Raw genomic sequence first — 26329 nt, 5'->3', positions numbered from 1 at the left:
GTTTCTCTTTAGTGCTAATGCAAGTTACAAGTTACAAAGTGAACAGTTTAGTGGAGAATTTACATTTTTGTTCATTTTTTGTACAACACTTTATGGCAAATAATTGTAATAAATGGAAACAAGTCGGGTAAATACGTTGATAAATGTGTAGAGTCAAGATACATTTCTTGTGTTTGGTATTGAGATTTTTTAGGATTAATTGTTCTTTGGCAAATACTAGAAAATATGAATAAAAAATAAATAAAAATATCCTTTATTTGATGATGGTAATAATAATAATAACAACAACAATAATAAATTTGACAAAACAATTATATTTACGATAAGAAATAACGTCTATTAATTTCTATCATGTTCATGCCAGTGCATGCGCTCTTTTGTTGTTATGACTACGGGGTCGTAAATCCGCCATGTTTTCCCTCCCCAACACAGCGTTGCGACAGAGACGGAGAAGTCAAACGACATGAATGCTGAAAATAATCATACGGCAGAAACAGAGAAGGAGCGAACGACGAACGGCAGTGAGACTATCACCATTCAAACCACACTGGGAGATGAAGGTTAGTTTTCTGCGAGTGAAAACAACTCCAAATCGGGTTTTTTGTCGGCAGTTCGGGCCTTGCTAACTTCCTCCATCGTGAAATTTAGCTAATTGTCTTTAGCAACATCGAGTTTGCGGCTTTGCTGCAGGTTTATGCTGTCGGCGGCATTTTAAAACGTCCAGATAAAGCAGGTGACAGCCTTTGGTGCTAGGTGTTTTTTAAAGCTAATGTTAGCTTAATGCGCTCCGTCTTTGTGTTTTTTTAGACGATGTACACAAGTGTGGACGCTGTCAGTCCGAATTTTCCACGCTTGAAGCTTTTATCCAGCACAAGCTACACAACAACTGCAAACGGGTGGAGGCTGACCACACTGCTAACCAAGAGGTATGTGCTAAAACTGGAACTGCGTTTAAAATATTGACGAATTTACTCGAGTCTGTCTTCACTCAGATTATACAGAAACGATTTACATTTTATGAAGCCCAGTGAGGCATTTTTTGTGATATTGCACTGTATACATAACATTGAATTGAACATATTCTTTGATCAATATTTATGCAAGTACAAACTCAGAATTTTGCAAAAAAAAAATCTTTTGTGGTTTTAAACAGTTATTAAATAAAATGTTTATGTTTTTTTCAAAATGAACAAATATCGAATATGAATCATATCACAACCACAAAATTATGATACAAATTGAATCATTGTTCAAATGAATCGCTACACTCCTATTTTTCCCTCTAATTAGTATTTTCACAGAGTTGGAAAACATTTCTTTCCTAGGTTATTACGTCCAATGGAAGTTCTTCCACAGAGGTGAAATCAGATGAGGGTTTACCTTCAGATAAAGCATTAAAATCCTCCGATGGTAAGTCTATAAAATCTGTTTTCATTCTTATTAGTTCATTCATTTTAATAATCTGCAATATTTTAAAATTCTTTAAAAAATTACTTAAGATAATTCCTGTCAGAGATGACTATACATTATGAATTACTTTAGGATTTGAAATCACCTTGCCTTTACACATATAGTTGTTTAAAAAAAATGTCTTAATATTTCATTTTGGCTTTTCATGTGCAGATGAAGTTTTTTCTGTGTTGGGTCGAGGTCGCAGGAAGAAAATTGCCTCCCTAAAAGTTACTGAGCAGTCGGATGGAGCTGAAGGATACGGATCCGATGGTGCTGACAAATCCAGCTACAAACTCAGTCAAGATGGCCGCTACATTTGCAGCCTTTGTAATAAAACCTTCAAAACAGTGAGTCATACTTTAATTTGTGTGTAAAAAATATATTTTTTAGTCTGTCTAATTGCTTCCATTTTTATCCAATCAATTTATTTTTCAGACAAACATTTTGAGGACTCATAAGAAAACTCACAGTGACGAGAAGAACTTCTCATGTGAACTATGCGGGACTTCATTTCGCACCAAAGGCTCCTTGATACGTCACAACCGCAGACACACAGGTACAGAGAATTCACTTGAATTCTTTCTTTCTTTTTAGTGTTTGCAACCATTTTTTTTTTTTGGTTCTGATTTGCAGATGAGCGGCCGTATCGTTGTACCCTGTGTGGTCAGTCCTTCCGAGAGTCGGGTGCTCTCACCCGACATCTTAAAGCCCTGACTCCATGCACAGAAAAGATCCGCTTTGTTCATTTTAAGGAAATCCTAGTCGGAAAGGATGGAATCCAGAAAGGTCAGATAACGAAAAGCATTTAGCAAAAGTTCTTTTTCTTTAGATTGATTCTTTTATGTTGTTTTGTTACTCAGATTTTAAACAAATTTCAGGTGTTGAAGTTGAACAAGCAGCTGTGGCTCCACAGCAAGCAATGATAGTGGTGGAGCAGCAGCCAGAAGAGCAGGAGATGGTGGAAGCCGAGGCTGCTGTTGTTAGTATGATTGACCCCAGTTCCCAGGAAGTCCTCCAACAAGTTCACTTCACCATGGAAGTGGACGGAACTACTCAGGAACAGCAGGTAAGTTTTGAGATCAGTCTGGTGCGGTCGTCAGATTGTCAGATTGTTTAGTTTACCTGATTCTTTGGCTCGACCAGGTGGTAGTGGAGGAATCCCAGGCAGAAGAAGCCCTGGCGGCTGCAGCAGCTGGTGACAATCTCATCTGTCAGGCCATCATCAACTCTGGGCTTGCTCTGGGAAAAGAGGAAACGGTGGTTGAAGAGGTGTCCCAGACGGTCGAGGAGAAAGAGGAGTCCGAACCTCCTGATGGCGATCAGGGTGTCATTGAAATCCAAGTTAAGGAAGAGTTTGTTGAAACTGAACGGGTAAGAGTTGCTGACTACATGTGAGAAAAGTGTGATGATTTATTTATTTTTTTTTAAGAAATCTGAACTGTTTTTCTTCCTTTTTTTGTTCTTATTCGACCAGGAAACGCCTAATAAACGGAAATCCTCGAAACTCTACACATGTCCTCACTGCAACAAATCATTCAAGGGCTTGAACTATTTTCGTTTTCATTTCAAAGGTCATTTAGGTGAGTCCATGCATTGTTTTCTCTCTCTGAACTCCTCCTTATGCACACTAATTATAAATGTTATGGAGGAGTCACCAGTCTTCTACTCTTGTTGTTTTTGATTAGTCTCTTCTCTGCAAAAATAAATCCCTGAACTTGTCTTCTTGTATGCAGGCTACAAGCCCTTTAAGTGCACCTTGTGTGAAAAGGAGTTTCTAACTGGTTACCTGCTGAAGAAACACATGGAAGTCCACGTCAGTGAGAGGAGATACAAGTGTGGCGAGTGTGGCAAGCTGTATAAAACCATCGGGCACGTTCGAGAACACATGAGGGCCCACTCAGACGAGAGACCCCACCACTGTACGCGATGCAATAAAGGCTACAAGACCAAGGTGAATCTTGTGTGAATACAAGAAATTATTAAAAAGTCGACAGGGATTTCTATGTGACCTTTTAAATATTTTGTCCAGAACGCCTTGCGAGTTCACCAGCGGACGCATGGCAACGAGAGACCCTACGTATGCGAGTTCTGCTTCCGAGGATTCAGGGAGAAGGGCTCTCTGGTACGACACATTCGCCACCATACAGGAGAGAAGCCTTTCAAGTGCTCTAAATGTGGGCGGGGCTTTGCTGAGCACGGGACCCTCAGTCGGCATGTGCGTGCTAAAGGTCGGGATCGACAGAAAAAAAAAACATTTTAAAGAATTTATGATCTACTGCAGAGATGCAATTATACCTAATAATGGATAACACATGTTAAAATAGGAGGGTGCCAAAAGGAGGAGCCCAGCGAGCAGCAAAATGCTGTGACGGAGCAGCAGGCTGTGGATGACCTCGCCACGGCAGCCATTATCTCCGAGGATCCACATGCAGTGTTGGTGGAGTTCTCATCGGTGGTAGCAGACACGCAGGAGTACATCATCAAGGTAGACTGAAGAGAACTCAATAAAAGTTTCCCTTTCAGAATCACAACACAGTTGAAAAGGGTCAAAAAATAGTTTTTTTTTACCCTACATCCAGCCATAAAAGTTCTGCTTGGGGCTTTTTAGATATTTATTAATAATAATGAAATTATTTTATTCATTTTTCTTTTTTAATGAATGAAATTGGAACTTCATTTTTATCAAATTTACTTTTAGTTTATGACTCTGTCAGAGATGGTTGTCCCAAAGTTCAGTACAAAAATCCACAGCGAGGCCACATTTCAGAGCTGTGGACTCGCCTGTCGAACAATCTGTTTGAGGATGTAAGAACTTCATCCCCTGTAGAGGTTTATTAGGAAAAACTAATCTTTTTAGCATAACTTTTATATAGTTTTTACATGCCTGTGTGTTTTAATTTGATTTTATGTACTGATTTTTGTGGGGGGATGTGTAAGTCTGTGTGGGATTTATAATTGCTATTTTTAAATATCATTTTTTAATTATTTATTTATGCAAACACTTTGAGATGCTCTGTTGCAGGAAAAGTGCTATATAAATAAAGTTGAATTTGGATTTGAATATGGCCAATAATAATCTAGTGATTTATTCTGATATTAAAGAATAATATTGATTTTCTCATGTCCTCTAGACTCAGACTGGGGAGGAAATGCAGGAAGAAGTGACGCTCATTCAGGACAACCAAAATGAGGTCAGTACACACACACCATAAAAACAAAAATACTTCTGATCTTTTTATATCACAGTAATTGTAAACTGTGAACTTTTAATGCAATCCAGGAACTTTAACACCTTTATGATTCGTCTTCCAGATGGGAAACGAGATCATGAAAGTTGTGCAGCAAATTGTCAGCCAATCGCACAGCGCTGGCAGCCACCAAATCATAGTACGGAATGTAGCGGTGAACGAAGAAGGTCCGTCCATCTCGGACTGTGGCGACACCATCACCATCGCTACGCCCGAGAGCCTGACGGAGCAGGTCGCCATGACGCTGGCGTCCGCCATCAGTGACGGGACTCTCCTGACCACGACAGAGACTGTGGAGGCAGCGGAGGGAACCGTTACCATGGTTACCACAGAGGAAGCAGTAGAGGAGGGAATGGTGCAGCAGCTAGAGGAATATGTCATCACCTCCCCAGAGGAAGTGGAGATTCAGACTGTGATTGTATGAGCAAAGACGAACTATGAACTGCAGTGGCACTTTAGTGTCAGCTTCCATGAAGTATTTTGAGTTTAACTGACGAAAGGCCAAAAGGGTCGACTCTGCATCAAATAAAAATGTACATATTAGATGTTCCATCATGTTTTTTTCTTCTTTTTGGTAGAATGAACTGGATCTCTGTTTTTAGTACGCATTTGTATAGTTTTAACTTTTCCTTTTTCTGTTTTTGATTCATTTTTGTTTTTTAGTTTATTTTTCGTCTATTTCCCAAACCCACTTAATGCCTGTTGAGGTTGCTGGGGCCTATCCTGGCTACCTTGGGATTAAGGCGAGGTATTCCCTGGACAGGCTGGGCTTGTTTTGAGTTTTGTAAAAAAGTATTTTTGCTTTGAGGTTTGATGCTCAGTTTTTGTCTTCCTTGATTCCAAGCTGCAAAGCATGGCAAATGTAAAATGTGTTACATAAGCAAATTAAAGTTATTTTTTTACATGCTGAAAATATTTCATCTTTTATCTTCTCTGAAATTAAAATTAAACTACCCCATTAGGTCATGAAGAGTTTAAACAAATTTTTTTATTTTTAAAACACTGAATTCACATAAAAAGGATGGGAACCTTTAAAGATGCAAATGTACATCAAAAGTTATTTCATTAATACACACTCTTGCATTCTTGCACTAAAAGTGCTTCAGCTTCAGCTGCTGGTCCTGCTCCATGTAACCTTGAGTCTGCAGGTATTGGCGCTCCAGTACTGCCGCTAAAAACGGAGAAGTGTCCCTGGCTGGAAGACTGCACGCTTTCTGGGTCAACCCTCAGCCCTCTGAGGGGGCCTCATCTACATAAGCAACAGAGGGAGACGGGGAGAGAGGGTGGGATCGAGAGAGGAGCACAGGTATTTATAGAAAAATGGGGCTTCGCAGTATCTTTTCTTGCAATGAACCATTTCAGGATCAAGTGTCCCAGTTTCATGTTCCTCTCTCAGCGCTAGGGTTGGGAGCGAGGCTGCGGCTGTGCAGCCTCACCCAGGATGGAGAGCCTCACGCCGAGGTGTTCTCCTGTCTTCACCTCCTTACTCTGTGGTCCCCATCCTCCACAGATGTGACCTTCCACGCGTCTTCCGCATCATTGGCTCAGAGGGGTTGGCCTGTAGAGGCAGTGAGCTCAGGTGAGGAGCAGCTGAAGGGTGTCCGTAGACACTCCTTGGCTGCAACAACCCCCAGGCTGGGGGTGAAGATAGGCTGGCTGGAACGTGCCCTGCGGCAAGCCGGGCAAGGATGAGGCGTTTCCTGAGCAGAAAGGGCCGCTTCTCCCTGCGCCAGAGCAAGTCTGGAACCCGGAGTGCTTCCAAAGATTTCTGTAAGTCTTCTTCTCCGAAATGATCTTTTTGCAATGATCCTGGACGGCAGAAAGGGAGCTAAAACTCACTATCTGGGTTGCAGGATGGAAGAAAATATGTTCTGTCTGGGCAAAAATATAAAACTCAGCCTCTTTTTTAACCCAGATTCTTTTGATTAATAATCTGCTTTGGTTTGAGGCTTCTTTTCAACTCTCTGACACCAGTGTCTGCGACTGTCTGAGCCTTTGAATTTGATGTGTTATTTTTTTATTCAGTGGAATCCTAGACATTCTTCGCTCCTCTGAGATCAGATTTTTTTATTCATTCTAGTGAAGAAAATCTGACATTTTTATTTAATTTGCTCTTTAAAGTTTGATTTATTTAAGTCTCTACATTCATCTGTTACACACAGAAAAAACAACTGTTTGTGCATTACATTCATCACTCTTGATTTGCACTTAAATATAATTTTCTCCATGATTATAAATTTGAATAAATTAGTTTAAGCTATTTTATTTAAAAAAAAAAAAAAAATGGTCAAACCAGTCGCTTTGACGCCTTGCATCCTCATAATTTAGTTCCTGATGTTTTTCCGTGTGAATGTAACGTGGAGATGAAGTCAAGTGAAGCTTCTGGGACACTTTGTGCTGCAGCAGAATGAGGCCAGTGACCAGGGGAAGGCCAGCAGTTCACTGTGTGGGCTGGATACCAACACTCTGTCCTCTTGCTGAGAGTTGTCCCACTTAAAAAGAAATTCCAAAACTGTTTCTTTCCATGCTGTCGAGCAGAACAGTGGACCTCCTGGAGTATATTATTATCTTTGTGTTTCAGACCTTGGCCTACCTGCGACCAACCAGAACTGGCCAGAAGCGTTTGGCTTCCGACTGGGAGGGACTGGACCCAGCTACATCCTGTCTGTGGTGGAGGGGAGTAGCGCCTACCTTGCTGGCTTGCAGCCTGGTGATCAGGTGGTGGACATTGAGGGCCAAGATGTGACCAACCTTAGCACACCAGCATTGATTGCTTTGGCTCAGACCCTTAAGACAGTTCCGCCCAGCATTGGCGTGGTGTCACGAGTCAATCAGGTCAGCTGGCTCTCAATACTCCTCATAAAGAGGTATACGTGTTATAAAACAGGTGATTTGTTTCCCCCTTCTTCAGATTGACATCACCCCAGGCCCAGATGGTCGTTTTGGCTTCACCATTGTAGGCGACAGCCCTCTGATGGTTGAGGAAAGCATGCCTGGAGGTCCAGCCCAGCGCAGTGGCCTCAAAGTGGGCGACTATGTTTTGGAAGTCAACGGGATTCCAGTGAAGCATCACGAAACAGCTGCAGCGATGATCAAAGCAGCGCAGGGGCGACCTCTGCGCCTGGGCGTACTCAGTATGGCGCGCAGACCCAAACGCCTGAGCAGCAGCATGAGGGTGCTGTCACAGAGCGGGGACAGCGTTAGGGAGAGTCGGGCTCATAAGGCCATGGAGTTCAACAAAAAGGTAGGAGTGAAGAAACTCACATTTTTTAAAATCAGTTCAGGTTTTGCAATGCAGCATCTTTTATTGCTGATCAGGTGGAGGACGTGCTGGGAGAGGAGCCTGATGTGAAGGAGCAGCTGTTTGAAGTGCTGAAGCAGTACGCTTCTGAGAGGGATGTGGACAGTCTAGCTGAGGCCTTGCCTGACATTTTGATCACAGAGGAGCATCAGCAGCTAATTGACAGCGTCAGGTAACCAGTCATGTTCTCACATACAGTATCTTTTATCCATTAATTTATCAGACAACAACAGTGAGGCCACTTTTCAATTTGTTTTAAAGTCCCACTCTGATTATCTTTTGGATTTTTTGTAAATGTGTTCCCAGTGGTGTTTTAAGAAGATTATGCGAGAGACTGGCGACCTGTCCAGGGTAAATCCCGCCTTCACCTATCAGTAGCCGGGTTAGACTCCAGCACCGCCACGACCCCAAAAGGGACAAAGCGGAGAAGATGAATATATCAATGAATCTACAAATGCAATTTTTTTTCAAACTGAATTTTCACTCGCTTTTGATTAACGATTTGAAAAAAATCCTCAAAAATTCTTAATTTTCTTTATATGGTCCTCCATCGTCAAAAAAATGTTCCAAGGACATCTTAAAAACACCCCAAATAGGACTTTTTTAATCAAAGCGGGTCTTTAAAACTGATTTAAAAATTGAAAAAATAACTGAAGCTTAAGTAGTTCACCAAGTAACCACAAGGTGAAATCTGTTTTGTGAATAGCAGAATAAGCATAATATGTTCCAACAATTGTATAGCACATCTTTTTTATCTCTGGAGAAATCTGGGATTTTGTGAGATCTCTGGCGCCATCACCATAGAAAACTGTGAAACTGAGGCTAAAATTGAGGCTAAAAACTGGCTATAGATCGACAAGATCTCTCTTTTTTATTCCATCTTAACACAGTCATCATTTTTTGATTACCAGATGAGTTTTATCAAAACTAACCGCCTCAATACATCCCGGTGAACGGAGGAAGTCGGTCTTTGCTGAGTTGCTATTTTTTGTCTAGATAGCAGCAGCACACGTCACTCTAAGGACTTTTGTTTGCCCTTGAATCTTAATTCTGTACGTGAAAAATAGATTTATGAAACTTTTCTAACAGTAACTTTCACGTTAATGAAATTCCTGTCAAAATTAACCAACATTTCCAAGTAATTTGCAGTGTCCGAACTCCAATGTTTTAATGATGGAAAGGCCCAATTAAGCTAATTGGGAGGATGCTCTGTTCTCTTGTGTTATGCCCCTGGACTGGCAATTAATGGGGTTTAAATTATAATAAGAGGAGAGAAAGCACCTTGTTCGCCTTATTACATCAATAATCTAGAAGTTCCTACAATTATCTGCATGTTGGACTATTATCAGTGTAGTAGGTCTGATGCCACTTACTGTATGTGTGTGTCCTCTATTGGTCTGAGGCTACAAATTCACCACCTTATTGAATTACTTCCACCTCAGCATTGATCGGTAAACCCAAACACACTGCCGCTTCTCATTTTTGCCATATTTCTTTGTCTGAGGTCCCTTCTCTCATCTTCTCTGTTCTCACTTTGACTTTCTCTCAAATGATCTCTTTTTTTCTCCGTCCCCTCCCTGCTGGTTGTGATTCTCTCTTTGATACCAGCACAGTCTTTTTTTGTGTGTGGATCTCATCAGTGGATGCTCTTTATTCCCTCCTCTGCATACAGCTCGTATAGCTGCTATTGCCAGTTTGCTGCTGGTGGTCCAGATACGCACACATGCGAACACAGACAGTTGTGCGGGAACCTCCTTTTAACACAAACGGCTGCATTTCTTGAACATTTTCTTTGAATTCCTGTGCTGGGAGAAAAAAAATGAATTGCTGTCTCAGGTGAGTACTTCAATTGTTTTCAGATTTTCTTGCATCTGAAGCTTGTGATCGGTGATTAAATTAGCTGCATAACCTTTCTGTGGTCCATCTATTGTGTCTGTTTTAAACTTAGTTATTTTGTCCCAGAAGCATATTTATATAGTCAACTTGCTTCTGTCAGCTATCAGTTTGTTTCTCTGCCTAAACCACAGAGCATTTTTAGTTTCCCCATAAATTGCTGCTTCTTGCAGCTTTGTCCTCCTCTTCATCAAGCTGCATGTGAAAATGCATTGCAATGTGTTTTTTTTTTTTGCACAGAAGTCCCATAAATTATGCATTTGAGGTTTTTGTTCACTGTTAAGCATTTTTGAAAGTCATGGGGAGCTCTAATTTGTCATGATAGGCCATGTTACTGTGATTATATGCTAAATCTCTGGGCATTATTCACCTATTTAGTATTGTCAGTTAAGTGAAGCAGATGTAGGGAGATGTGCTTCCAGGTTCCCTAGCAGCCATGCCCGAGGGTGTTGAGTCGGTCTAAATGTTTTTCCCTCCTTTTTCCACAATTGCGTATTTCAAGGATTAAGGGATGGTGTACTGTGAGTGATTATTAATTTAATAAAGTCGCTTCAAGGCTTTTTTTGTGTGTGTGAATCTCTAGGTTAGTACTTGAATATTTTATGACACAAAATCTCTATAGCAATTTGTGCTTATACTCATAAATTAATAATATCTCAACGTGTTTCTTAAATGACTTGATTTTTAATGAGTTTTTATAGGTATTATTTGAAAACTTATGTAGGTTTGTGTTTTTTATTTACAGAGTTGTGATTTTTTTGTAGCAAATTGAAGTAACTTTAGAATTTAGTACTGGCATATCCACCAACCTCAGATTTATTTTAAGTTTCTTACAAATGTATCCAAAATTAAAGCTAGCCTTAGCAGATTACTCTGCTTAGCATGGTGACAAGCTAACCTAAGTAGAGAGTCATCTGCATATTTGCAATCTTATCCTTAACTTGTTGCCATAAATTTTTAGGTTAAAGTGGCTTGTATTTTCAGATCTGAGCTGGAGTTAGGTTGCACACACACACGTTGGCCTTTTTCATAGACCTAAGAGGCTTAGGTTGGTCTGGAAATGTGAGACTTAAAATTCCACTTAAATCCTCTTTTGACCTAGTGTTGTTTTTATGACGATTATGCTATTTTTAGGAAGAAAAAAAACTGTTGTTTGCTCAGACATAGTTTCTGCAGAGCGGCAGTACTTTCATTCAAAATTCACCTCTGAGTTGTTAGAGTTGGGAAGTTGTGGCGTTCCTATTGTATTTTTGATGTAAGAAACTATCTTTTTTCCAACTGCATTTTTTTTCTGCTCCTTATTCACAACGATTTGAATAAAGAAATATTCAGAAATACAATTTTGAGTTTCTTAAAATCTGTCCATCATCTGCAAAAAGCCACAAGAGCATGTTAAAGACACCTAATACAGATACTATTTAGCCTTTTTCTTCATTATTTACCCAGAAACCAGTCAACCATTATGAAATTTCTGGTTACTAATAAGGCTTGGAAGTGGCGGTGTGTATATTACCCTCTCACACAATTCAATACGCATCTACATGAATTGGTACATCCAGGAAAATCTATATATTTCTTATTCATATGGCATTTAAAGCTATAAATAAAAATGCACGGCATTTGACAGATAAATGTATTCAGGTATTGACTTGGAAGAAGCAAGCTTATGATTGGACGTCTCTTTGTTTGCATCACATGTATATAGAAGATGATTATTTACTTATTGATTGATTTTATACCCTATAACCAAAAATAATCTTGTTTATCTGCGGTTATTTGATCATTTTTTGGCACATATCTATTTTTTACATCCCATACTGCTGTTACTCCCACTGCTTGATCGATTTTTCGATACATATCTAATATATATTAGATCCCTACTTAGAACCTATAAAAACAAACCCTAAACTATGAAGTAAATACACTAATGTTTTAAATGTAACAGCTGTTAAACGTATTTGTCTAGAAGACAGTTTAAGGTGAATGGTAGAGGCCAAGGGAAAGAATTTGGGTCAAAACCCAAACAACGACCCATCACATGACGGATTATTGGTGTGGTCTGTCAAGCTGGATGGCAGAACTATCGGTTAATGTTGGAGAATCATCTGTGTCTCTTCCCAGATGATGGATCTCTGTTTTTATCCCGCCCCCACGTCTCCTCCCCTTTTTTGTGCGCAGCTGTCACTCCATCACTGCCTCTTTGTCAGTCACCGTCTCTCCGTGACAGTTTTTATTAACGCACGAAATCTCTCCACTCACCCACCGACCGCATCAGTCTCACAGAGGTCATCTGTCAGAGATGTGAGGTGTGCTCAGCAGCTCGTGAAGCTTCTTCTTTTTCTTACTTCTCAAGACCTGGGACCGCCAGGCCAGGCAGGCGGCTCAGTCTGCCTCCATCCTTCCCCTGATGATTTGCCTCCCCCTCCCACAGGAGGCTTTCTATTTTTAAGCAGCCTATTTCTTTGAATAAATTCTCTCTTAAGTTTCCAGCTTGTGTCGATTCTTAAGTGTGGAACTCGGGAGTCGGTTTGTGCCTGTGTGGAAACGTGTGGATCTAGAGGTCGTCTGAGGTTAAAGTTTCCCCATTTGCAGTGATATCTAACCTTTCTACAGACTGTTCATGAGATGTTAATGATGTCAGCATGATGAAATATATGTCTCTAGTTCTCTGTACTTCCTATTTGCACAGTCACTGTGCAGCCCTGCCTTCAAAACTCCACTGGGCCCTCCTTTCTCCCCTCACGTTGCTCTGTCTTCCTCACGCTCTTCTTCCTCCTCTGAGGGAGCAGTACATTTATCACTCACTACCTCCTCCTGATAACTGACACCTCACTGATGAGGACTCAGCTGACTCCTTCTGGCTTCTTGACCACAGATGATGCCCCAATGCATCTGGAGGTCACCTGACCGTGCTGCCTCAGGACGATAACTCCATCCGCTCTCAAAGTTTGCTCCCTCCCTCCAACTCATTTACAGCTTCTCTTCATTTGGCTGCTTTCCGAGCAGTGCGTTTGAGATCCAGGACACCTTCTTTTCTCTCCTCCTCCTCTCTTTTTTCTGCTTTGAATGGAGTTCCATCTCAGTCGAAGGGAAACATTTGCTGAACTGAGCTGAAGAGTCATGGGAGGAGATAGGAGCCTTTCCAGACACTTTCGGTATGACACTTTCTCTTTGATCTGAGCTGTGTTGACTGTGCTTTGTGTTGTTTGTTCTGGGTTACGTTTGAAGTTTTATTGTTCAGCTTCAAGATTTCGATGACAAATGTTTGTGTGTATTCCCAGATAAATATGTAAAACTCTAAAAGTTGCAAGATAATATTTTTTCTACGAATTCGCTTGAATGTCCTTAAATCTAAGTCAAAGTTTTATGTTCAAATTCATGTGATTAGATGAAACTTGACTGATTTTATAGAGTTTGCAGCAATTTTCCCAGATAACTGCTGTTGTCATTCATCCCTCTGTGCATTGCGGCCTCCTTCAGACCCAATTATAGTCTCCTCTCGTCCTCCTTACAATCGAGGGCATCCCGAGGCCTACATCCAACTTCTGTGCCTCAAACTTTCCTTTAACTTCTCAGGTTAACAAGTGAGAACAGTGGGATGACGGTGACACAGCAAAGATGATAGCCACTGAAGAGAATGCCTCTGGAGGGGAGGTGTCACAGGTCCTCAATGAACGTCCCGCTTCTCTTTCCCGCTTATTTGTCCGAGTAGTCAGTAGTTTTTCTCCAAAACGGTGTGGCCTAAATATGCTGGCAGCAGACTGCATCATTACCATTCTGGTCCTAAAAAAAGCTCTTTTTTCCCCTTCCGTGATTCTGTCAGATTTATTGTTTCCTTTTCTTTTTTTAATCTTGTTTGAATGTTTGAAAAAAAAAAAGAGTCAGATTAACTTTTTTCTGAAGATAGCACTACAGAGCTGCATGAGACCCCCTCAGGCTAACACCGCTGCACTTGATCACTGTCCCATGCGTACAGCACCACTCCCTCCCTCCTTTGTTTTTTATTTTTTTTTTATTTTTATTCACTTATTTGTGTCACAATATGGAGCGGTTGGCTCTCACATTCGTTAATCTGAAGGAGCACACATTACTATTATTTTATTTTGAAACAAAAATCCACAGTTAATAATGAGAATTGTCAGTTTAATTGATCTCAGATTTGACTGAAACTTTAGTACCACTCATTTTTGATATATTGTTTTCTGATGGTACAGAATTAAAAAAATAACTAAGATATTACAGTCTAATAAAGACTTTTTAAATAAATAAATATTCTGTAGTTTGGTCCATTTTCTTTAGGAGATGGATCTGGTCTAATTCTTACCATGACTGACCCATGTCGATATCTGTGATCAAACCGAGTTCTGTCAAAAATGTGTTATTGTCGTGTTTCTTTAAAAACGCATACATTTTATAAAATAGTAGAGTCTGAATTATTTCTCAAGTGGAAACTGTTAGGAATTAAATATTAATTCTCTTTATCATTTTTAAATGAGGAGTTTAGCTCAGATTTTGTAGCTTTCCTTTATGTTTGCTCTGCATTTCAATGAAGCTCTGAAGAATCCTTCCGCTCCCTGAAAGTTGTCCCACATGTATCCGTAAAGTCACTGCCACATCCTTAAAAAGCAAATATCTGCGTTTTCCTTGTCAGTTTCATTTGAACATGGAGTTGAGCTGCATGTGTGAAAGCTCGCAGGAAGTGACTTATTTTAAAAACAAAGCTTTCTTTTCTTCTCTGCAAAAGTACCCAGGAGCTTTGAGTGGATGACAGAGAGACAGATTGACTGAGGATCAAGGCGGCATTTTATTTGCAGGCGGGATCAGGAGGATCATTGTGAAACATAAAAGAGACCTGAGAAGTGTGCGTCTCATTTAACAAACGGCGCAACCACTTTATATAATGTTTATACCATTATTTTTTTAAATTTTGAGGACATTTTCTGAATCTTTAGTCTTTATCTTGCAGATTAGACAAATACTACCCATCTCAAGACAATCAGACTCTCTAAAGATGTCAAATTTTAGGGGTAGTCACTTGATAATATGTACAGTTTTTCCTTTATTGTGAGGAATAACTGTCCCACAAGGAAATATTTTTCAAATCAAGGCTCACAGAGGTTCAGCACTTGAAGTACTGGCCTTTTTTAGTGATTTGTTGCAGTCTTGAACAATAAATCCAAACAAATCCTTACTTTTCTTTACTGTTTCTCCACATCTGTCGGAAATGTGGAAATGAGACTCACAAATTCTACTTCCAAATGAACTCCCCTGTGAGATTAATTCTTTATGATTTAGTTAGGATGGGGGGAACCATCTCCAGTAGGAAGACTGTTGTTCTTCCCTGAGGGGACTCCAGCACTTTTTGTTTTTTAGCCGTGAGGCACAAACACCCACGACTGCTGTTGTGATCGCACAGCAAAACTCATCTGTGTCCTTTGTTTTATTCAAGCCTTACTCCATTTCTGTCTCAATCCTCCCACAGGTACAGCAACACACACCCTGTGCTCCTTTTATTCTTCAGCTACTCCATCTTGAGGATCCGTTGAGATATAAGGATAGAGAATTTGGATTACGGTTGGGCTGGACTTTAACTTTTTTAACTGATTCCCCCTGAATACTCACCAGGATCTTCATCCCTAAGAAGCACCGGGAGCGCTTTGACGAGGTGGTTTCTCAGAGCCTGATGAGCCGGCTGAAGGGCCGGAGCTTCAGCGACCCCAGCCGGAGCCACCTACGCCGCAGCCGGAGCGAGGATCACCCGGAACGCCTCCTTGTCTCCACCCGTGCCAGCTCAGTGCCACGCACCCATGCAGAGGAGGGTGGGGCTCCTCCCACCAGAGGCATGCGCAAAACCACCTCCCTCATCGCAGGCCATTCCGGCGGCTCCACCCCCAACTGCAGGTCATCTATCTGTCCCATGATTGTGCTTCTTGTCCTGATCATTCAGATATTTTACTGTAAACACAGCTTCAAGATTGCTGCTTTTCTTATACATTTTTTATTTAAAAACTGCCTCTCTAGTAAGTCAGAGACATATTTATGTTGTAGTTTAGTATATTTTCTGTGTTTATTGCTTCTTTAAAAACCCATATTTTAAGAAACCAGCTTGAACTCAACTTTATTAATGAAAAAAGTCATCATATATGCATACAATTCCTGCATTGTGATTCACCTGCACAAATAAGCAGCCCTCTTAAATGTCCCTCCAGGACAGTCAGAGTCTGCAAGGGCAACAGCAGCTTTGGTTTCACCCTGAGAGGTCACGCTCCAGTGTGGATCGACTCAGTGATCCCCGGTAAGACGTGAAAATACTTATTCTATTGGATTTGGTGGCTATCTTTAAAATTATTATATTTTTTTCTGTTTTTTTCAGAAAATGAAAAGCAGCATAGATAAGAATGTCATTCTCGCTGTTTTTATGCCTTGCAGGAAGTCCTGCCGACAAAGCAGGTTTGAAACCAGGAGACCGAATCCTGTTTCTGAATGGACTGGACATGAGGTCAAACTAAGCAAATATTTTACAGATTTAAAAAACAAGTTTTAAAGATTTTCATGAAAATAAATTAAATTTAGGCACATAGGATTAGAACTGATCCATTCACATAGAAGTCATCTTACCATGCAGTTGTTTAGTTTTCTATTATGGCTCACAGTTGCTGAAGAAAGCACATCAGGATTCTATAAATAGCACATGTTAGAGACAATAAACAACTCAGATAACATAAAGGTCTTGCATTTATCTATTTTCAGAGCTTATCTAGTTTTATTTGCTGGTTTAAGCAAAAAAAAAAAAACACACACACATTGAATTGATTTATCTTAAAAATGTGTTGACTGATAAATGATTCTTTTTCATTAAAATATATTTTTTTAATGATTTTTTCTGCATGTGTCTGCCTACAGGACGTCCTCGCATGAGAAGGTGGTGTCCATGCTGCAGGGGAGTGGTGCCATGCCCACTCTGGTGGTAGAAGAAGGTCCATCTACTTTTTCGATAGCTGAACAGGACCTTGCAGGGGGCGGGGCTCCCACCGAACGGGCTCGCTCGCCCGTGCTGAGCTCCCTCCAGTGGATCGCGGAGATTCTCCCTCCCAGTATCAGGGTTCAGGGTCGCACCTTTGGACAACAGCTGGAGCACCTGCTGACCATCCAGGAGCGGTACACCATCTGCAAAGCTTTGGAAAACTTCTTCCAGCACAGGTGAGCAGTTTTTAGGATCAGATTTGTGCTTATATGTATTGTTCTGCCACCACTCAAGCTTGTTTTGATGGCCACAGGAATGTTGACACTCTGATCGTGGACGTCTTCCCGGTGCTGGATACTCCTGCCAAACAGGTGATCTGGCAGTTTGTTTACCAGCTTCTGACGTATGAAGAGCAGGAACACTGTCAGAACAAGATTTCACGTTTCGTCGGCTTCAAACCTCCAGGTTTGTGCAGATCGCTAGTGCAGAGGTGTCCAAATCCAGGCCTCGAGGGCCGGCCTCCTGCTGGTTTTCCAGAAATCCTGCTGATTCAATGGATCAGGTGTGTTTAGCCAATTGGGAGCTTCAATGGCAGGTTGGTTGGAAAACATTTAGGACCCTCGAGGACTGGATTTGGACACTCCTGCTCTAGTGTATTTTATGTTTTGAAAGATCGTGGAGATTTTGACCCCCAAAAAAATGTGCATGTTCCAGCCCCACCGCCACCACCTCCACCTCCCCCTCCTCCAGAGCCAGAGTCTGCACCGGAGCCCCATCGGCGCAGCAGCTCCATGAGGGTAACGGGGACCACGTACAGGAGCAGTGTGAGAGGCCGCAGCTCTGATGACCTGGTCATTGGCACACACTTAGGAATGGGTACTGAATCTCACCACCTTTGTCGCCTTTCAACATCAAAACATCCTCCACATTTCATTCTTGTCAATGCTTTACCAGGACACCACGCAGAGCCAACGCAGGAGACGATGACGAGACTGGCTCCAGGAGAGAGACAGTCAGGAGATGGTACCTCCCTACCTGAGACCCCCAACAACCTCACCAATGTACAAACAGAGGCCTGTTTTTTTTTCCAAAGTTGACTCTTAATCCCAGTAAAAACCTAAAGTCCTCACAGTTGTTTTCTTTTTTGCATTTTTCCTCTAAAGCTGTCAGCTGTCTATGCTGAACTGGAAAACATGTATTCCAGCAAGAGATCCAAATCCCTGAAGAGCCGCCCTCCTCCTGCCCCAGAGAGTCTGTTGGACATGGACCCCCCCTCACGCACAGAGTCCCCCACCTTACAGGCTAACACAGGTCCCTGAAATTCCTATCAAATCAGCAGCAGTGCTGAAGTTTGTTCAATATTCTGAGCAGTTTGAGTAATTAGTAAGTGGTCTGTGTTTTAGGCAGTCGGAAAAACGCCCAACCCCATTGGCCGGATCCCCTTCCCAGTCCACCTCCAGCCCCATTCTACCCGCCGGGCTTGACGAGCCAAACCAGTGGGGAGTCCAATCCGTACATGAGCCTGGACAGTCCTCCACCTTCACCTCCAGAGCCAGACTTCCCGTCCAGCCCACCGGTTCACCGCAACAACAAACGCCGCTACACCTTCTCTAAGCCTCCTCGTTCAGAAGACACGGATCGTTTTCTGGATGCTCTGAGTGAGCAGCTGGGACAGCGGGTGGCCATCGTAGATGATTTCCTGACCCCTGAAAATGATTATGAAGAGGTAAAGTCCTATAAACGTGTTTGTGATTGATTTCTGATTGGCTTCAACTCAGAAACTGAACTTAATTCCAAATTAGTCCTTATAATTAGCAAAAGGAAACGTTAAAGCAATTATGAAAAATCTATTGGTGGCTGTTGCAAATAAAATATTACACGATTTTCCCTTGTTTGACCCAGATTCCAAAATACCCAAATTTTTCTTAAAAATGTAAATTCATTCTTATTTTATAATTTATATATATATATATATATATATATATATGTTTTCCCACAGTATCACAAAAATAAATAACTTTATGTATATCTATATAACAGTTTTAGGGTCCAAATAAGTTTTTAAAAACTTTTTTTTTCGCTGCAACACAATGAAAAAAATGTAATTCTTTATTTGATTTTGATTTTTAACTTCTTGAAGTTAAATGTTTGTTTTTATGATTAAATAAAATTAAGTGAAATTAATTTGACTGATTTTTGTCTGGTTTTATATCTGTTTACTTTTTTTCTATAAAAATGTATTTCTTTCCCATCTGAATTCAAGTTTTTAGTAGGAAATGACTTATTTTGGTTACGTTTTTTTTATTCCAGTTTGTTATCTTTAAGTTCCAGTTTGACATGAAAAGTCTAACCAACTTTCCTTGGTGTTGATGGCAGGATGTTGGGCAGATGGGCTTCCAAGATGAGGATGATGATGATAATGAGGAGGAACTTGGGGTGGATGAGGAAGAAAATGGTGGGTTTGTGGCTCCCGAGCTCAGCAGCCCGAGTGATGTCCAAAGCAGTAGTGGAGAAGAGAACGCCTCCTCCCTGACCTATTCCTCTTCCTCCGATCACATCCCTCCTCCACCTATGAGCCCTCCTCCACCTCCACCTGTCCAGTTCAACGACCCTCCTCCTGCCCCTCCGGCTCAGAGTCAGCCTCAGAGCCAGCAGCAGCCTCTCAGCTACACGCCTGAGCACTCGCCGAGAGCATATGTGCCCATCCGCCGAAAATCTGGGCCCCCGCCGCCGCCACCTCCTCGTAGTAACCCACCACCTAAGCGCCACTCTTTGCATAAGGTCCTCCCCACGAGAGAAGATATACAAGTCCATGCCACCATTCAAGAACTGAAAGCCTACCAGGAGCAAAGGGAACAAAACTACCAGGAGAGGCAAGCATATGAGGAGCAGCAAGCTTATAAGGAGAGAGAAGCGTTTGAGGAGCAACAAGCCTATAAGGAGAGACAAGCTTATGAGGAGCAGCAAGCCTATGAGGAGCGAGAACTCTTCCAGGAGCAGCAAGCGTACAAGGAACAACAGGCGTACCAGGAGAAGATCTACAAGGAGCGACAGGCTTATGAGGAGCAGATGTACCAAGAGCAGCAAGCCTACCAGCAGAGACAAGCATACGAGCAGCACCAGGCCTACCAGGAGCAGAAAGCATATGAGCAACTGCAGGCCTACAAGGAGCAAAAAGCATTCGAGGAACTTCAAGCCTATCAGGAACGGAAAGCTTACGAGGAGCAACAAGCGTACCAAGAGCAGCAGATGCAGCAGATCTATCAAGGCCATCAGTCCATTCCTGTCCAGCTGACTCAGCATAAATCCAGTTCTCCTCTGCCACTCCACCAGTCTCTTCCCCCAATCCCCTCTCAGGAATCCATGCACCCCAACGCTAACCACCCTCTGTATAAAATGGGGCCAGGACAGCAGCAGAGTCATCACCACAGGCGGCTTTCTCGCTCAGCTCCCTCTCCACATCAACCATCGCCCCAACAAGCAATGCACCCCAGCCAAAGTCCGTACGCCGAGGGGATCTACCAAAGTCACCAGAGTGTGAGACCGCAGCCCCATCATTCCTCCACAGAGATGCTCCACCAGATGCACCAAGCCCAGCCGCACCACGCCTCCTCTGAAATGCTGCAGCAGATGCAAAGCCACGGACATTACTCATCGTCAGAGATGCTCCAGCAGGTGCACAAATCCAAAGCTCATCATTCCTCTTCCGAGCTTCTGCACCAGTCTCACCAAAGGCACGAGACGCCGCCGCACCACTCCTCCGCTGAGCTGCTCCACCAAGCTCACCAGATGCACCGAGGCCAAACCCACCATTCCTCCACTGAGCTGCTCAACCAAATGCAGCAGCCCAAGCCCCACCACTCATCTGCAGAGCTTCTTCACCAAACTCACCAAATTCAGCAATCAAAGGCCCATCACTCATCCACCGAGCTTCTGCATCAAATGCATCAAGAACCCGCTTCCCTCCCAGTTCAACTAAACCGGGACAGCCAGTCGCACCAGAGCCGGAGGAGTATTAAAGGGCATCACCCAACTCACCAAGAACAGCAGATTCACCAAACCCACCACCCCCAGCCAACCAAGCCCTCCCCCCAGAGACCTCACTCCATCCAGCAAACCCACCACCATTCCAACACACCCCAGATCCACCACATCCACCACATCACACCCCAACCGCCCCCTCAGGACTACCCACACCAGATCCACGTCATCCATCCTCCCCAGCAGCCCCATAGGCCCCAACCCCTTCTCTCCACCTTTCAGCCCCTCCAACCGCACCAGACCACCCTCTCCACATTCCAGCCCGTGCCCCAACACCCGCAATCCCAGCACCATGGCCAATCCTCCGCCCAAACGGCCCGTCCACAATCACAGCCCTCGCATCACCTGCTGCAATCCCAGCATCAGCCGCTGGCCCAAAGCCACCACATGCAACCCCACCACCAGAGCCAGCCCCAGTCTCTGCCACACTCCCTGTCCGATCCCTCGGAGCACCTGGAGCCGCCCCCACCTCCACCCCTACCACCCCCCTGCTCACCACCCCCACTGCCAAGACCCGCGTTGTCCAGGATGGACTCCAACCACATGAGTGTGAAGCGGCTGCGCTGGGAACAGGTGGAAAACTCTGAAGGGACTATATGGGGACAGGTGAGTTAAGAAGGCCTCAGACATCTCAAATCCTAACTATAAAACTTGAATTTAGCTTTTTATATCGTTTTTAATCTTGTAATCTCTTCTTTTAGTTGGGTGCAAACTCTGACTATGAAAAACTGCATGACATGGTTAAGTATTTGGATCTGGAGCTTCACTTTGGGACAACAAAGAGCACCAGTAATTAAAAGAATATTTACAAACATATCCTTTTCCTCATTTTTGATCACACTTTATTTTTTAGATCAACCAACATATTCTTGTATTTTCAGTTGTTATCCTATTGAGTTTCTATCCAGCTGTAATCATGCAACTTCAAACACACAGCTCTGTTACATTCTACACTGATTAATTATAGTGCCTGCTCCAGAGCCATCTCCACAGCTAGAAACCTTCAAGAAGAAGGATGTGATAGAAATTTTGTCACATAAAAAGGCTTACAATGCGTGTAAGTATGGGTTTTCCTATATCATAAAGATAATTATTTTTAGTTTAGAAAAGATAGATGAGTTTCTTTTGAACTTTTGTTTTTCTCTATCAACTTAAAGCCATCTTGATCGCCCACCTGAAGCTGTCTCCTGGGGAGCTGCGCCACATCCTGATGAACATGACCACCGATAGATTGGAACCTGATCACATCAAGCAGCTGCTGCTGTACGCTCCTGATGAAGAGGAGGTGAAAAAATATGAAGAGCACAAGCAGGAGCCCAGCAAACTCAGCGAGGTGGACCAGTTTGTGTTACAGGTACAGCTCTGGTACTGAGAGACTCTGTTTGTTTGTTGGCTATGGTTTGTGGAATTGAAACATTGACAGTATATAGAGAGCTGGACACAGAAGGTGTGACGTCACCCATAGAAAATGCCTTACCTCTGATTCCAGCGAAATGCTCTTTACAGATGCCAAAACCAACTGAGTCGAAGTTTCTATGGTAACTATGACAACTTGGGGGTGTAGGGAAAAATCGATTTGGCGATATATCTTGATAATTTCGTTTGGCGATACTTGTATCGATTTAAAATGCTGACAATACGATATTTAATTAATTATGTATGAGCGTCCTTCAGCGTTTTACTTTAGTTTTTCACCCTGACACACTGCTGCCAACATCAGCATACAGTTGCGGTGCTTAATGTTGTGATCATTAAATAAAATTAATTGTACCATTTTATTACAATGAGAGACATATTCATATTCAGGTAGAGATTTGTTCTAAGACATATTCTTAAAAAAAAAAAGGGAAAAATTGTTCTGGTACAGTCTTGGGATATATCGCGATATGTATCGTATTGTGAGACACGTATCGGGATATGTATCGTATTGCCAGGCTCTTGCCAAAACACACCCCTACTACAACTATGACAACAAATACACTGACTAACGACTCTTGGAGCCAGCAGGTACTTCCTAATTGGAACACAAAGGAGGTGGGGTCACCCAGTTCAGTTCCTATATACTGTCTTTGAGTTGAAATGCCTTTTTAGCCTGTGTGATCACCTGTGCTCATCAGATGCTGTCGGTACCCGAGTACAAGACTCGCCTGCAGTGCCTCCTTTTCAAATGTTCTCTTCAAGAGAAGACAGAGGAGCTGAGGGGAGCATACGACTGCATTTATAAGGCTTCTGTGGAGCTGAAGACCAGCAAGAAACTTGCCAAGATATTAGAGGTACCACAATATCACATCTTTATGGGACACAGATGCAGTACTTCCTCCACCATTTCCTAGGACTGGAAAAAGGTCAATCACTTGTTGTCTTTACAGTTTGTGTTGGCAATGGGGAATTATCTCAATAACAAAACCAACAAGACAACAGGCTTCAAGATTAACTTCCTGACGGAGGTACTACACGTAGACACTGACCATGCACGAGCTTTCCAGCATGGATTAACTCCACTTTTTCCTGTGCAGCTGAGCACTACGAAAACAGTTGATGGCAAGTCGACCTTTCTGCACATTTTGGTCAAGTCCTTGTGTCAGCACTTTCCAGATGTGTTGGATTTCTCTAAAGATCTTGCGATGATTCCTCTTGCTGCAAAAGGTAGGATTGGGCTGTTTAACCTTTATCTTTTGCAACAGTTTTAAGTGAGGAGGACCTACTTTTTCCTATTTTTAACCGCCCCTCTGTTTTCTGCTTTCTGTTTAGTGAATCAGAGGACCGTCACATCAGACGTAAATGACATCCACACAACCATCAAGGACATTCGATCAACCTGTCAGAAGATGCCGGTCACTGCAGAGGATCGTTTTGCTCTCGCCATGAGTGTATCCTTTAGAATTTCTAAGGAGCAGACAGAAGTATGACATGTAACAACAAAAAAGTCTTATTTCCCTCCTTGACTTTAAGGTACGTAGAACTTCCTGGAAAACAGTCATCCAGCTGTTCAGTCCCTGGAATCTCTCCAGCAGAGAGCCATGGAGGAATTCAGCAAAACTGCTTCGTTTTTTGGGGAGGACAGCAAAGCAACCAACATTGAGGCCTTCTTTGGTATCTTTGCTGAGTTCATGAGCAAGTTTGAGGTCAGTCACTTCAATAAAAACTTTAAAAAGTACTTTTTGTCTCTAACCAGTGAATTGTCACATGCATATTTATTTAAAGCAACAGCTGTACCATCTATACATTTATTAACTTAACATCTTAAATCATAATATTTATATGTTTTCTTTTAGAGCATTTATTTTAATAGGCAACTGCAAGGATTTGTTATACAAAAGATGCATTTTTTAACTTTCCTTTTATGCATTTTTCAATTGTCTTTAATACTTTATGGAACTTAAATGAACTCTGAAATAAAAGAAAATCAAGTTAAAAACAACTAAAACTCTTGTCTATTAAAATAAAATCTGTCCAAATTCTAAAAATACATTTTAAAAAGCATTTCAAAATCTGTCTGTTTTCTTAGATTTATATTATAACTTTGAGATTCAAAAAAAGATCAAGATTTGTCAGAATTGTGAGCAAAAATCCCAGAATTTCAATTAAGAGTTTTAAGAATAACGTTTAAATTAGGAAGTTAGGAGCACAGGACTCCATATTAAAACTTCAGTTTTTCCTAATTTGATTGTTCTGAGATGTTTTTAGATGTTAGAAAGAATATTTACTGAAAAAGTCACAAAATTAAGGAAATAAAATCTGAATTTTGTTTTTATCATAATAAGCAATTCCAAATAAACTGAAAGTCAGAATTCTGATTTTTTTTTTTTAAACACTTTTAGGGCAAACTTACAGAAAGGGGGAAATCTTGTAAGAAAAGTATGAAAAAAGCCCACATTGGGTTGCCTTGGCTCTGCATTTTTTCACATGCTCCATATATGTTCTTATGCTCTTGTTGTTTGTGAATGTAGAATTCTGAAAGTCCAGTAGAAAAAAAAGACAATCTCAACATTTTAAGGAAGTCAAAATTTCCAAAACTTCATAACCTGCAATCATGTGTGCGACTGAGTAATACGATCAACAAACTATTCATAGCCGGTCTATTTTTTCTTTTTTGTTACAACAGAGAGTTCTCAATGATCAACAAATGGTTGAAAACCCCAAGAGCCCCAGAAGTCCACGCCTGGCTTCACCTCTGGCCTGGTAACACTGGAGACGACTGCGTACCGTACAACAACTGATACACAAAAATACACACACGTTCAGGAGCTTTGTTTTATGAGCAGAAAAGGAAACAAACTTCCCCCAAAATGTATACTTCAACTATAAATATCACATGTTACATCCTCTGTTAATATACTAAATTGATTAGGACCTTTCATCTGAGCACAAGCTTAGTCTGAGCGTCAGGATGTCCTTACAGTTCACTTACTCAGAAACATGCCACAGCTTTAGTTATTTCTTGAAGCATCTGTTAGAACAAATACGACTCTATATGGCCTGTTTATGGTTAAGACATAGATTCATACATTTAAGATAGATATATCAGGACTATGTATTTATAAGAACCCAGAAAAGCTGCTTTTTTTTCTTAAGTCCTGTACTTTGTCAGGTGCCCACCACACTGAATGTGAAATAGTTGCTTTCCTAAGAATTTTTACAAAGTAAAACTTTACCCTAAAGCAGGCTACTTTCCTTATATAAAGGTATATATATGTTATTTTAGCTGATCATTTCTTTTTTTTTTTAAAACACCAAACTCATGTATATTAAGATTGCCTGAAGTGGTGTTTATTGCTAATTTTAGAAAAAGAAATAACTTTTTTCCTCCAGTCATTTGCAGAATTCGATCATGTGGATATCAACATGGGCTCTGTGCAATATATGAGCAATTTTCTGCTGCATATTACACTCATTAAAGTGTAGCTGCTATGTTTTGTGCAAACGGAGAGGCTGCGAAGTTCAGCGATGCTACAAAAGATGTCGCTTCAGCTCATCATCTTCATATTTCTGTAGCTGAATGTGCCGTTTGAGCTAAGCTTAGCACTAAATCGCTGGTAAAGGCAGCTTGTTTACATATATGGTGTAGCATGATAAATGAAGCACAATGTTTAGTGCTGTAAAAAGAGCTATTTTAAAGGTGAATAAGTATTACAAGAATAACATGGACAGCCTGAGAAAATGTGGTTTCTGTTTGTCTATTTTTGGTGTCATCTTAAATTTACAGAACTTTAATATGTTAATGCCTATTTTAAGAGTAGAAATTGTTGAGTTTTGTATTATAAGCTATTTCCCCAAAAAGTTTAAGGCTTGTACAAGATCTGCTCTTGCCTGTATGTTTATCTTTTTCTAGAAAAATAAAATAAAAAATATATATTTGGCTTAAACTAACAATTGTGTGTTCTGGTTTTTTACATTTTGAATACAATTTATGTTTAAAACTGCAATAAT

At 41.5% G+C, this 26329-nt stretch overlaps 2 protein-coding genes and 1 long non-coding RNA gene across 7 annotated transcripts; 2 read left to right on the top strand and 1 right to left on the bottom strand.

Moving 5' to 3' along the window:
* Positions 1-381: 381 nt before the first annotated feature.
* e4f1 (E4F transcription factor 1) lies at positions 382-5250 on the top strand. 3 transcript variants are annotated; one of them, XM_024272339.2, is made up of 14 exons: positions 382-560; positions 808-926; positions 1326-1410; positions 1651-1799; positions 1888-2008; positions 2086-2238; positions 2313-2518; positions 2596-2823; positions 2927-3032; positions 3186-3403; positions 3482-3680; positions 3777-3937; positions 4584-4643; positions 4765-5250. In XM_024272339.2, exons 1-14 carry the CDS (start codon positions 464-466, stop codon positions 5122-5124), a joined length of 2262 nt encoding a protein of 753 aa, XP_024128107.1. In that variant the 5' UTR covers positions 382-463; the 3' UTR covers positions 5125-5250. The 3 variants fall into 3 exon arrangements, with proteins under 3 accessions (XP_024128107.1, XP_024128104.1, XP_024128106.1); XM_024272336.2 differs by having other exon boundaries at positions 1624-1799; XM_024272338.2 differs by having other exon boundaries at positions 383-560; positions 1624-1799; positions 2331-2518.
* Positions 5251-5730: 480 nt separating this feature from the next.
* On the top strand, positions 5731-26265 carry grid2ipa (glutamate receptor, ionotropic, delta 2 (Grid2) interacting protein, a). 3 transcript variants are annotated; one of them, XM_024272325.2, is made up of 23 exons: positions 5731-6470; positions 7282-7535; positions 7612-7944; positions 8019-8173; positions 15520-15795; positions 16104-16189; positions 16324-16393; positions 16798-17094; positions 17172-17323; positions 17573-17734; positions 17813-17919; positions 18022-18169; positions 18262-18584; positions 19235-21505; positions 21601-21688; positions 21867-21956; positions 22057-22253; positions 23017-23172; positions 23269-23346; positions 23416-23545; positions 23651-23769; positions 23860-24024; positions 25005-26265. In XM_024272325.2, exons 1-23 carry the CDS (start codon positions 6389-6391, stop codon positions 25083-25085), a joined length of 5820 nt encoding a protein of 1939 aa, XP_024128093.1. In that variant the 5' UTR covers positions 5731-6388; the 3' UTR covers positions 25086-26265. The 3 variants fall into 3 exon arrangements, with proteins under 3 accessions (XP_024128093.1, XP_024128095.1, XP_024128094.1); XM_024272327.2 differs by lacking the exons at positions 5731-6470; positions 7282-7535; positions 7612-7944; positions 8019-8173 and adding an exon at positions 9325-9837; XM_024272326.2 differs by lacking the exons at positions 5731-6470; positions 7282-7535; positions 7612-7944; positions 8019-8173 and adding an exon at positions 12294-13049.
* On the bottom strand, positions 15080-15656 carry LOC112146512. Its single transcript, XR_002919277.2, has 2 exons — positions 15517-15656; positions 15080-15424 (listed from the first exon to the last, which is right to left on the bottom strand). It is a non-coding gene; the product is annotated as an uncharacterized LOC112146512 (long non-coding RNA).
* Positions 26266-26329: the final 64 nt, after the last annotated feature.

The sequence above is a fragment of the Oryzias melastigma genome, linkage group LG8 (genome assembly GCF_002922805.2).
Source record: "Oryzias melastigma strain HK-1 linkage group LG8, ASM292280v2, whole genome shotgun sequence".
NCBI classification, from domain to species: Eukaryota; Metazoa; Chordata; class Actinopteri; order Beloniformes; family Adrianichthyidae; genus Oryzias; species Oryzias melastigma.
This window is presented reverse-complemented; position numbering and strand designations above follow the sequence as displayed.